The following is a 13,472-nucleotide window of genomic DNA, read 5'->3' as shown; positions in this document are numbered from 1 at the left end:
AGTAAGAAGTGGATGGAGGCCCCTAACAGTCGAACGGCAGCCCTCCTTTCAGTTGAGGAAAGATGTGGAGAAGGCAGGCAGCAGAGGGTATCTCGTGTGGGTTCGGTCCCCTACTTTCCATACCCCTGCACTTCTTCCACCCCCGTCCCCAGGAGCTTGATCTACAGGCTGCCTTTCCTTATGCAAAGCACAACATAGAACCACTCGCCCATCGCTCAGGTTCCTCTGAAACTGCCTGGCTGCATGAGACTCTCTCTGCTACTCTCTGCTTCCTGTAAGTAAGAATGCCTAAGCCCACGATACGGCTCCCCTAGAAAAGCTAATCATATACATCTACATGGCATGTGGATGGCTGCTTGCCCTTCTTTCTTTACCTCCTCCCATACTTACCACCAGCCTTCTCAGGGATATCTGGTAATTCAACTAAATAAATCCCTCACTGTTGTCCATAGACAGATGCATGGATAAAGAAGATGTGGCACATATATACAATGGAATATTACTCAGCCATAGAAAGAAACGAAATTGAGTTATTCATAGTGAGGTGGATGGACTTAGCAGTCTGTCATACAGAGTTAAGTCAGAAAGAGAAAAACAAATACCGTATGCTAACACATACATATGGGATCTAAAAAAAAAATGGTTCTTAAGAACCTAGGGGCAGGACAGGAATGAAGACGCAGACGTAGAGAATGGACCTGAGGACATGGGGAGGGGGAAGGGTAAGCTGGGACAAAGTGAGAGAGTGGCATGTACATACATACACTACCAAACGTAAAACAGATAGCTAGTGGGAAGCAGCTGCATAGCACAGGGAGATCAGCTCAGTGCTTTGTGACCACCTAGAGGGGTGGGATAGGGAGGGTGGGAGGGAGGGAGATGCAAGAGGGAAGAGATATGGGGATATATGTATATGTATAGCTGATTCACTGTGTTATAAAGCAGAAACTGACACACCATTGTAAAGCAATTATACTCCAATAAAGATGTTAAAAAAAAAAATCCCTCACTGCTGAAATACCTGCCAATGACAATAAAGATTTGGATCAGAGGGTCTTCCTCTTAAATTATGCTACTCAGACTACTCCATTTAAATAAAGACACAGAAAAGGAAAGACAGAAGGGAACATGTATGACCCTCAGCTTGCCAGAATGGGAAACGGTTAAGTCTCAGGGGCCTCTGCATCCCTGAAGGCACGACCTAGGGATGCTCAGAGGGTCTTGGACATCACTTCCTGCTCCACCAAATTCCCTCCTCCCCCCCCATCCCAGTGGCCACCCCAGGACTACTTGGTTTGGCTACTGACATGCAATACTTTAGGCGAACTGTTCGCCTTTTATGCCTAATTATTCATAGATTTGACTATACACTCGATATTAAAAACTTTTTAATAAGACATAATAAAAGAATGAACGTCTTTGTTTCTTTATAAACTCCGTAAGAAGAATTCTGGTATAATTAATATATACTGAGGACACCAAAAGTTTCTAATGAAGAGTAGATATCACTCAATTCTTAAATTTAGGAATCTGACTAGGGAGTTATCTAAGCATTTAAGATTCTGCTTATTTGTTACAGTCCTGGTTCACTGAGAGAAAAAAAAAAGAACCCACAAACAACTTCAAGGCAGTAGAAGTCGATCACTTCTATCGTTACATTGTTGTAGAAGTCATTCCATTACTGAAAAAGAGAGTGAACCAGGCAACTTTGGGGATTCTTTCCAATATTATAGTTTATACTTTATTATTCTCGACTTCTAACAGTGATCATTCATGGAGATTATTATATGCCATGTAAGTAACAGTAGCTTAAAAATTAGCACCCAAAAAATGCTTATTTTAATTAGCAACCTCACATCCCTGAACTTTTTTCCTATTCTGGCATTAATCCTCAAGAGTCAAGTAAGAAGGCAAAGTTAACAGACTAAACTCCACACATACAACCCTTCACATAGAAAACCTGGAGCTAAAACTCGGTAATAAATTTTGCTATATTATGAGGGCACTATCAGAAGTCCACTCGTGTGTCTGTTTCAACAGAACCTTTATCACATAGTTCAGGATGCTCTATAGACATCAAGCTCTTTTTTTTTTTTAAGATGTTGGGGGTAGGAGTTTATTAATTAATTTTTTATTTTTTTATTTATTTTTTTGCTGTGTTGGGTCTTCATTCCTGTGCGAGGGCTTTCTCTAGTTGCGGCAAGTGGGGGCCACTCTTCATTGCGGTGTGCAGGCCTTTCACTATCGCGGCCTCTCTTGTTGTGGAGCGCAGGCTCAGTAGTTGTGGCTCACGGGCCTAGTTGCTCCGCGGCATGTGGGATCTTCCCAGACCAGGGCTCGAACCCGTGTTCCCTGCATTAGCAGGCAGATTCTCAACCACTGCGCCACCAGGGAAGCCCCCCACATCAAGCTCTTAATCATCACATTATTACCGTGATACAGAGAAGAGGAAAGGATTTTAGAAATACGCACGTGAGACCCAAACAAACAACATCCTGTGTCACCTGGCGGAGGACAGCGGTGTAGTGGGCAACCAAGCCACAGGCAAAAGGACTAAACTAATAAGTGATGGAACCACTTTCGCTGGAAAACCTGCATTCTAAACTCAACAGAGCAGCATTCATGATGTGGTTTCAGAAAGGGGACATCAAGTAGGGCTGGACTACTGTGTGGTGAGGACAGGGGACATCCTCAGCAACATTCCTGCCGTCTGGCATCACCAGAGTCAACACCTACAAGAAGCGGCAAATCTCCACTAAGACCAGGAAAACTAAACGGTCAGACGAGTCCACCACCATGAAACAATCAGAGGGAGACTGCTTTAAAATATTTAAGAAATGGATTAAAAGTAATGCAACATCATTTATTGTGTTTAGCTCTACGTGGATATATAAACCAGAAAACATTATTTTGATATATGAAAAGGATTGATTCCAATTCTGAATACCCTAGCAAGTTTTAACAGAAAAGAATTCTCTCTTATTTTAGATACGACAGAATCTCGTTCCTCTTTGTTGTTGTTCTGATTGCTGTTCAGAAAAATATGATCCCATCAGACAAACTAGCAATTTTGGAAAGGAAGGGAGCGCCACATTTTTTCTCCCAGTCTCTTACACCTAATAACAACAGATACCATCTATTGAGAGGCTGTTAGAGGTCAGGCACTGCACCAAGCATTTTAAATGTATCATCTGTAAGCATGAAACGTAAAAATCATTACTCCTGTTTCCCAGACGAGAAGCTCAAAGGGGAGAGAGAAACTGCCTACGGGCACACAGCTGCCTAATGGCACAGTGAGAATCTGAACTCGGGGCTCCCCCATTACTCCTGTATTCCACGTCACATGGGGGGGGATCTTACGGGCTTACTCAAATGAGAACTCCAGAGAAAACCCATAAGGACAAAATATATTCCTTTCTCCTACCTCTCTTATTTAATTGCAGAGTTTTTAATGCCAGATACATTTAACGAAACCCATGACAACTGGACATGACTCTTGAATATCGCCACGTAAAAAATGAAACATGATTACCACTTTATCTTGAAAATGTAAGAATAAACATGGCCTATTGCTCTGGATACAGTATTTTTTCACCAAAAATTCTAAGATAGTTATTCTAGATTATTCTAGATAAGTCAAATTAATGCTGCACTTTAGTCCAATGTTCTGAAATCAATTTTCAGTTAGTACTTATTACATAGTATTTTTTTTAATGTTTGTTTCCTTCAAAGGGTGACACTAAATGGGTCCTCCTGACTCAACTTCCAAATTATTGAACCACATATACAGCAATAAAAATCATCTGATTCCAGATGATTCAGAGGTTCAAAAAACAAAAAACCCCATAAAACCAAGAGATCTTTAGTTCAGGCTTCATAGTTAGTAAATGATTACCATTCCCTGTATTTACACAACTGAGATAACACTAAAAAGATATTCAGGAGAGACCCCTTCACCAAAGTGCAAATGTGAGAGAACAGTGCATCTAGGACTGTGGGGCTCCTCCATTCACAGGAACCTTCAGGTCAAAAGGCAACATTTCTTCTGAACAAGGACAGTGTGCCCTGTAATATAATCACTCGTATATTTTTTGAAGGAACAGTTTCCTTTTCTATGATGAGAACTACTTTTTAAATTGATGCTCACAGTTATCTTCCACATCTTTTTTACTGTCCTCTTCTGCAGGGAACACTTGGTTTATGAGAGCCAGAAATGTCTGAAAAACAAAACAAGAGCTCATTAAACTAGAAGCTTACAAATAATAAGAAAGATAAAGGAGCTTAACTGACTGCATACATTGAAAATAATGGCAATGATATGCTCTTCATTAAAATGTAATACAAGACCCTACTACTTAACAAGTCATTACTCAAACATATTATCCATTATTACTATGAACATGGAATCAATAATGGAAATCAATAAAACAAAAACAAAACCTGTGCTGGAACACCTAGAGTGGGACAAAACAAGAAGTATATTACGTCTACATAGGTAGGCTGTTTAACAACTTTTTAAAAAAATAAAAATGTTAATGTTTATGTATACAGCAATTTTATTGTTTTAAAAAAGGAAAAAAGTAACATCCAATCAATCCATCAGATATACCAAGAGACCATAATTTAATTAATGCTCTTGTCTGAGTAAAACACATTAGACACAAATTCCTGTACAGGAATGTGTCAAAAATATAAACAGTATCCGAAACTATTAGGTCCATAACATTACAGATATCCATGAATAAGCTGGTGTTTATTATATCATTTAAATACTACGGTAGAAACTCTAGAATTAAGATAGTATCTTGTAAGAGAGAAGAAATGATCTCAAATTACATCGAAAGAGAATTAAATTTTCTCCATGCCATTCTAATAGTTACCTATACATTTCTATTTCTCAAACAATTACAATTATTCCTGTGGTTGAAGTTTCCATCCATATCAAACCAATCTCTAAGGAAAACCTGTTCAATTATTTTAGAATACTTGCAGGCCTGTATATGTATATATATGCAAGAGTATAAGGCAAGGCTACTGCTGTAGTTTACAGAGGAAAATCCAGGCTACTAGTGCTATACCTCAATTCAAAGTCACACCCAAATTAGAAAACTGTTATGCCCTGAAAACTCTAGAAGTTAATTAGTTGGAACCCACTACACATGCTCTTAACGTTATAAATGAGGAAAGGTTTAAAGGAGAAATCACAAATTCAGAACTAGTCCATAACGTACATTAAGTATATTATGGTACTTATAAAACAATCCACAATTTATAACAATGATTCTACAGGGAAAACACGTTCAGAAATCACCGCTAATATCACAGATCTACGTGCCACTTTCACAGCCTCAGCAATGGGGCTAAACCCCAGGTGTTGGCTCCATAAATGGGGTGCAGGACACAGAGCTCCTAGAATGGGAAGGTTAATAATCTTGGGGCTGAAAGGCCTGTAATGAGTCTAAAAAACTGTTTCTCTCGATCCTTTTTCACCCCCCAAATGATCACCAGCCCCCATCATCTTCTCCCCTCTACTACCTACTCAGTGAGAAGGAGGAAATCTGTTTCATTAAGGCAACTGTTTTCTCTTAGAGGAAGGAGGCTTTTTCTCCTATCAAGAGATCACAGTAAACACCTACCACCCAGCAAACACAGTGCACCCAGCTCCATGACAACATGGACAAAGAAAATAGTGCCTGCACTTGAGAAGACTGCAGTCTAGCAGGGAGGGGAGAAATGTAAACGAATGTCTCCAATAGCGTTATGGGAGGCGAAGAAGGTATACCACTCCTCAAAGCAAAGAGTAATCAACGGTAAACTCTACTGCATGTAAGGAGGAGGAAGACACAGGGCATCTGTGGAAAACTTTCATAAAGGAGGTGACCTCAGTCGCTCCTGAGAGATGAATATTTGCTAAATAAGCACAGAGCTGCGGAGAGCGGCATTCCAGGCAAAAGGAGTACTGTGAGTGGCGACACACAGAGCCCAGCACCACCTGGCTCCCTGAGGACCTGATAAACCCTGGGAGGAAGGCTGGAAGAGGAGGAGAAAGACACATAAGACTCAGCATAAGGGCAAGAGAATGAGGGGGAGACTGCTGGTCGACAAAAGACAAGACGAGCAACACAGGGAAAAGGAAAGGTAGACCCTTAATGCCATGTGTTTAGGGTTTTAGCCTGAAGGCCAGTCAGCTGCGAATATGCAACATGAAATCAACTGAGAGGTTCAAGATGGCATTTTTAGCAGAATAAAAGATATTAGAAAATATCAGAATGCATCACAGACGGTAAGGATGTTGCATTTGAATACACACACACGATACATATACTTGTTGACATGTAAAATCTATTTGTCGTCAGTACACACGTACACACACATGAATAATACGTATACCTAATGCGATTTCAAATCTATTTCTTACGATGGGCCATGACTGAAAAACTTTAAAAGGCACTGCCATCAACAAAGACAGGATCCCCACTAGAGCTCATCACTCCCTCTTCTATGCTTCTACTGTATCAGCAAACAGATCCACTTGACTCGTCCGTTGCTTCACGCACTTCCTTCATTTTTAAACGCTGACGATCTCTACTCCATGAATCATCTACACAAAAGACTGCTTCTCTTACGGATCTTTTTAACCACACGGTTGTTATGACGCTTCACAATTTATTGAGACCCTGATCAGAAAGTGGGGGCAGGGAGGGGATTAAGATGAAAAGAAATCCCTGAGAATTGGTTAACTTTCAAAAAGATTTTGTGAAAAGAAGCTTCCACTTTAGTTTATAAATAATCTACGATCCGTAAAGTTTCCATGACGCCACGGTTTGAATTTTAAGTGTTTTTATTGGTTCTATGTGTGTACCTGATTAATACTAAACTAATAAGGCACAGCTGAAAGCACAAAATACTTAAAACTATAAAAAAGCATATACCCGTAGATAAAGTTTCTTCTATCCCTGAACTGAATTAGTTTGTTACTTATGGATATAAGAGAATACATATAACGAAATATAACTAGGAAATATACTTTTCATTTCATTTGGGGCTTTTGATTTACTGTGCTTATAAGATATGTTAAACAAAAATGAAAATAGACTCTGAAAGATAATGAAAGGCTCACTAAATTTCTGTCACCCCAGAACATGCTACTCTGGCTTACTGATTATCTTGAGTTAAGGGCCCTTGAGAAACAACAGATGTAAGAAGGGCACTCTGACCCTTTTCATTCCTGAGAGCAGGAGATAAAACTCCCGCGTGCAAGGTGCCCTCGCTCTACCGGGAGGAAAGAAGACATTCTTATCACCAGCGGAGGGAATGGAGACCAAGAGAAATCTGTGCAAACAAACCTTGTCTTGCCAGAGTAACCCTTACCTTCCTAACCACTTCGCCACCATTTACCACCCCTAGCCCAGACCCCTTTGCCTTATCAATTCTTCACAAATGTATTGTTTCTTTGTCTAAAAGATATAAAAGCTTCCTGCTCTGGTCACTTCTTCAATTCTTCATTCTCTTGTGAAGGCTGCTGTGTACATGTAAAAATCTGATAAAAGTCATATGCTTTCCTACTGTGAATGTGTCTTATGTCGATTTAATTTTCAGGCCCAGCCAGAGACCCAAAAGGGTAGAGGAAAATTTTTCCTCCCCTACAGCTTCAAATAAATAAATATAACTGAGTTTCTTTTTTTAAATTCTTTCTTTTTTTAGAACATGTACTGCATTGTAAGTACAAATAGGTACTTGTTAATAAGAGGAAAAACTAGAAACACTTTGTCTTTTCTTTCCTGAGGGTATCTTTAATTGGCCGCCACTAACATGGCACATTATATATTATGCATTTAGGTTCCTGGGTTGTTTACAGTAACAGAATAGTTTTCTCTGTGAACAGACCTCATGAGAGATCCACCTTGTTTTTCTAAGGTTCCCAGAAGGATGGCAGTCATATGGCACTAGTTAACCACGTATCAGTAGAACATAAATTATTCATGAACACTGGCAGAGTCTAAAGTAAACAGAAATGACATCAACAAATTTAATTTAGTCAGAAGTCCTGCTTAAGGGGAACACTGATTAAACTGAAAAGTGTTAAGCTCTGCCACAAAATAGGTAGGCCCTACAGTCCCCATGAAGGCTGAAAAGACTCCAGGTCACTTTTCCCCCATACTTTTCATTTTGTTATATTGTCTAGTCTATGTCTAAGCCTAAAAGGAAATAGACACCATGTGTACAAAATTAAAGTATGCTTTTACGTTTTAAAAAGTACCATTACAACAAAAATAATAACACGTTTATGCTTAAGACTTAAATACCTTTAATAGAAATATTTTCACTACAATCACATGATAATAAATTTAAGTAAATATAAAAGCTTTTTAAAAAATAATTAACAGCAGATGTAAGCTATTATATATAGACTGGATAAACAACACGGTACGGGCTTCCCTGGTGGCGTAGTGGTTAAGAATCCGCCTGCCCATGCAGGGGACATGGGTTCGATCCCTGGTCCGCGAAGATCCCAAATGCCACAGAGCAACTGAGCCCGTGTGCCACAACTACTGAGCCTGCTCTCTAGAGCCCGCAAGGCACAACTACTGAAGCCCGTGCACCTAGAGCCCGTGCTCCACAACAAGAGAAGCCACTGCAATGAGAAGCCCGTGCACCACGACGAAGAGTAGCCCCCGCTCGCCGCAACTAGAGAAAGCCCGTGCACAGCAACGAAGGCCCAACGCAGCCAAAAATAAAACGCATAAACTTTAAAATAAATAAACAAGGTCCTACTGTACAGCACAGAGAACTATATTCAATATCCTGTGATAAACCATAATGGAAAAGAATATTAAAAAAAAGTGTGTATATGTGTATACCTGAATCACTTTGCTGTACAGCAGAAATTAACACAACATTGTAAATCAACTATACTTCAATAAAAAAAGATTAAAAAAGAATTATCCAGAAGCTAAAAAACAAAAAGCAAAATTTCATAACATAATCCCATTCACTTTTTATATTTTTACCTGGTAACATGTTGAATACATCACAGATATATTCATAACTTTAGTTATATGGCTTAAGGAATAAAAAATGTTATTGTTTATATTTTGTCATATAGCTATTTCTTAAGAATATGCTAATGAAAGGCTCACTAAATTACTGTCTGATTTTACGATGGGACACCGTTTTCCCCCTAGGGTATGCACTTCTGATTTAATCACACAACTCAGGAGAAAAGTAGGATTCACTGACCAGAAAACTGCTTTCCCCTATACTGTGCTAAAAAAATACCTACCTCATTGAAAAAGGGAGATACCTACAGACACAAATCAAATTCTGAAATCTTTCTGAGAAACTTCTTACCTTGCCTTTTTGGTTCAAGGGTTCAATCGTTAAGCTGTCAGGGCCAATATCCACGATATTGCCCATCTGAAATCCATCCGTAGGGTGCGGCGCCCAAACGGGCTTCCCGTCCTCCATTTCTGAAGGGAGCTATCCACTATCTCCTGTTTCAAAGGAACGAACAAAGCAACGTGAGTAACTCTGGAAATGAAAAAAGATAACAATCTTTTTTTCAGTTAACACGTAAATCGCAATTCTTAGAAACACACGAGCACCCCTGCAGGGGTAATCCCCATCCCCTGCCATCCCGCTGCACCCACCCCTGTACCACCTGTACAGGGGGACCAAGCAGAGGCTGCTCTACCCGCCGGGAACACCTGCTTTGCCACCGTCTTCCTTCGGTGGTGACTGCAGTGAGAACCAGCTACACTTTGAGCAGCGCAGAAAGAGAGAGCCAATGGTCACAGTTTTTACCTCTTGCCCACTGTAATTTATACTAGCACTCCTTTTTACTGCCTGAAATATTCCCGATTGCACAATAAATTAAACAGTCATCCGAAGAGGAGACGTTATTGTGTGGAGTTGGCTAAGACTTGAACAATAAGTCTATCTTAGACCCTGAGGGATAAAAATGAGACACAGGAGAGGTTACTTCCTCTGGGAGCCTTTCCCTGACAAGCTGAGACTACACGGATGCCCCACCCCTGTGCTCCCTAGAGGGATACCCACAGAACCACTGAGCATACTGCTTTGTTGTCTTCTTATTTTGTTACTGAGGTAATAAAACTTACAGACAGTGAAATGTACAAATTCCAAGGATACAAGTTGATGAGTTTCCACACCTGGACATACCCGTTCAAACAAACACCCCAATCAACAGACAGAACATTTCCATCTCACCAGAAAGTTCCCTTGTGCCTCCTTCTGGTCAATCCCTACCTCCAGAGGCACCCACCGTTAAGTACGCATGCTTCTGCGTATGGCTTTTCTCATTCAGCAAAACGTTCTGACGTGCAGCCAAGCTGCTGTGTACACTAACCCACTGAATCACATGCACAGTTGTCTACGGGCTGTCCTGGACATGAACGTTTATATTGTTTCCAGGTTTTGCCTATTTTGAACTCTAGGCTAGTTCTTCAAGCATTCCTAGAAAGCTGCTTTCATGCTTGGCATTCTCAGACCTAACATTTACAATTCTGTCTTGAGAGTATCCCCAAGGGTCCATAACATATAAAATATTTTAATTTTAATGAGCTTGGATTCTGTGAGACTAACGTGTTATAATGAATCACCCAGTCAGTGATCCCAGACGTCCTAGTTTCAGCACCTCAGCGGGAACTTACTTTTCCTTACTTATCTACACTTGAAGAAGACACATGTGCCGTAACTCGCCTCTTGTGTGGCGTTCTCAGATCTGGGATTTCCCACATGGACCTTCCATCAGGCCGAGCCTCTCACGTTAGACAAGGATGTCTGGTATATAGTTCAATCTAAACACTGCTAACTATTGGCAAGTCTGCAACGTGCTTGCTAGTTAATGTCTTCCATGCCATGGCTACAGGATGGCTTCTGCTGTCCCCACGCAGTAAATGCGACCAGGTTTCAGTGCCATTCAGGGTTAAGAAATTAACTGAGGGTTCTCCACAGAAGTGAATGAGTAACACTGCTTCAGATCTGCATTACCACACCTTCACACACCTACATCCACACACCTTCCCTAAATAACCATATCTTGTCCCATGCTTTAAATAGAATCTATATATGTGATGCCCAAATTGACTTCTCCGGCCTATACAGCACCACTGAGTTCCCAGGTGTTTAACCTGCATACTGGACACCTCCTCATGGAGATATCTAACAGATATAACATTGTTATTATTATATTATTACTCTGTTCCACCACGTTCATTATATCACTAAAGGCACCAACACCATTCATTTTAAATCAAACCCAGAGTCATGCTCAATTCTTCCAGCTCCTTCTAAACCCCTATCGCCCCCTAATCCTGTCGGCCCCCTAACCTCCAATAGGGTATCTCAAATCCACCCACTTCCCTGGATCTGCTCTGCCTTCCTGGTCAAAACCAACATGGCCTTTTACCAGGACTCCTGTAATGAACTTAGCCACCTGCTCCCACTCTTGCCAGTGTGCACAGATCACCAGAAATCCTACTGAAAGTAAGTCTGATCGTGATATTCCTGTCGTATCAGGGCATGGCCTAGCCCTCATGTGTCGCCAAGGCCCAGCACGGAGCAGGCAACCCAACCTTCACCGAGTGACTGAATGAACTGTTCACACAGCTTGCGAGGAGTAAAAGGAGATGCTCTCCTAGAAAGACTTGAAAGGTCTTAAAACCTAGGCTTGAAATTAAGCTCCACCACTGTCTGACTAGCTCTTAAGTAAGTTACTTAATCTCTCTGATCATTATCTTTATCCTTACCCATAAGTGACGATATCACTTACCTTACAGAATTGCTATGAGGATTAAGTGACGTAAAACTGAGATCCCCATTCTAATGGCACCCAACAGATGCTAGCGCCACCTCTTCCCTTACAGTCCCCCATATCCCTTGTTCGAAGCCACCACTAAATGTCAAGTAAACGGTCTTGTGATAGTTCTAAATACAAAGGGAAATTATAGAATAGTCATGAGGGATCATTTAGGAATCATGAGGTATCTGAAGAAAAAAATCACAGTGAAGCAAAACCCACATAGTCAAAGAAGAACGTCAAATTTCCTTGAACTATTTAAATTGTTTTCCCATTTTGAACCACTTACTGCAGCTTCCCAGTTAAGATAACAGATTTAAAGCTACACATCCAACGCTGCTCCTTCCTCAAATCCCTAAATCTACAGTAAAAAGAGTCTTTAAATTAAAGACATCAGTGCACAAGGAGGGAGACGACAGCACCTCTGAGCCCTCTTCTTGACGAGGCCTCTGCTAGGCCTTCGAGTCTGTGCTGTCCTTGTTCGGCCTACAGAGGCCAGTTTTAGCAAGAATCCTGCTAAGCCGGTTTAGAGAAATTCTCTCACCCTTGATATCTTATCAAGTTCCTCATCCCCTACCTCTGGTATATAAATCCTTAATCTGCCTTCAAAAAGAATCCCTTTAAGTCAGTTGAGCAAGCATCCCCTACCTGTGCTGTTTCCACTTAGTCTTTTTCATCCGCTGACCCCTGCACTCTGCTCACTGGCTATAAATCCCCAGCTGTCTTTGCTGCATTCAAAGTGAAGCCCAATCGTTCTCCCCACTGTAATACCCCTTTGTTATAGGCTGAGTGTATGTGTCTGCTATGGACTGAATTGTGTCCCCCGCAAACATTCATATGTTGAAGCTGTAATCGCCCACGTGACTGTATTTGGAGACAGGAGGTAATCACGGCTAATGTCATCATAAGGGTGGGGTCCTAATCCAATAGGATTGGTAGCCTTACCAAAAAAGGAAGAGAGACATCTCTCTACCTCAATGCACACACTATAGGGAAAGGCCACGAGAGCGGCCCGCAAAACGGCAGCCATCTGAAACCCAGAACTAGAGTCCTCACTGGAATCCGACCATGCTGGCACCTGATCTCAGACTTCCAGCCCCCAGAATTGTGAGAAAATAAATGTCTGCTGTTTAAGCCACCCAGTCTATGGTATTTTATTACGGCAGCCCAAGCAGGCTAATACACTCCTACTGCAATAGTCATGAATAAAGGCGTCTTTGTCATTTTAACAAGTGTCAGAATAATTTTTCTTTAAGAACGTAATAGCGGAAATGAAATATTCACTAGAAGGTACAGAAAATAAAGTTGAGACTATCTTTTACAGAAAGCCAAGAAAGAAAAAAAAAAAAGAGTTAGAAAGTGGAGGGCAAAAAAAGAAAAAGTAGAAGAAAAACAGATATAAAAATGAGACAAGTAAAAAGATTCAGCACCAAAATACCAGGTAAAACAGACATCCTGTTCCCTTCAAAACACAGAGGGGAGAAAGCTTTCCAATATCCAAAGAAAATTCACCAGAACTGAAAGGCATGATTCTCTAGAGTCTAGCCAAAATGCCAATTAAGTCCTCAACACAATACCTGGAAAAGGACAGACAAAAGGACAACATGTCACATGTCAGAACACCAGAAATAGAAGATGCCGCACATTTTCA

At 40.8% G+C, this 13,472-nt stretch overlaps 1 protein-coding gene across 1 annotated transcript in view; it reads right to left on the bottom strand.

Moving 5' to 3' along the window:
* MYO6 (myosin VI) overlaps positions 1–13,472 on the bottom strand; it is a 142,959-nt gene that overhangs the window by 80,312 nt on the left and 49,175 nt on the right. The window contains exons 2-3 of the mRNA XM_060283966.2: positions 9,352–9,494; positions 4,148–4,217 (exon numbers count right to left, since the gene is read on the bottom strand). Of these exons, the coding sequence (XP_060139949.1) occupies positions 4,148–4,217; positions 9,352–9,468 (187 nt within the window). The 5' untranslated portion in view covers positions 9,469–9,494. The remainder of the gene's footprint in view (positions 1–4,147; positions 4,218–9,351; positions 9,495–13,472) is intronic.

This window comes from Globicephala melas, chromosome 14 (assembly GCF_963455315.2).
Source record: "Globicephala melas chromosome 14, mGloMel1.2, whole genome shotgun sequence".
Lineage (NCBI taxonomy): Eukaryota > Metazoa > Chordata > Mammalia > Artiodactyla > Delphinidae > Globicephala > Globicephala melas.
Note: the sequence above shows the minus strand (reverse complement) of the source record. Positions and strands in the feature narration are given on the sequence as shown.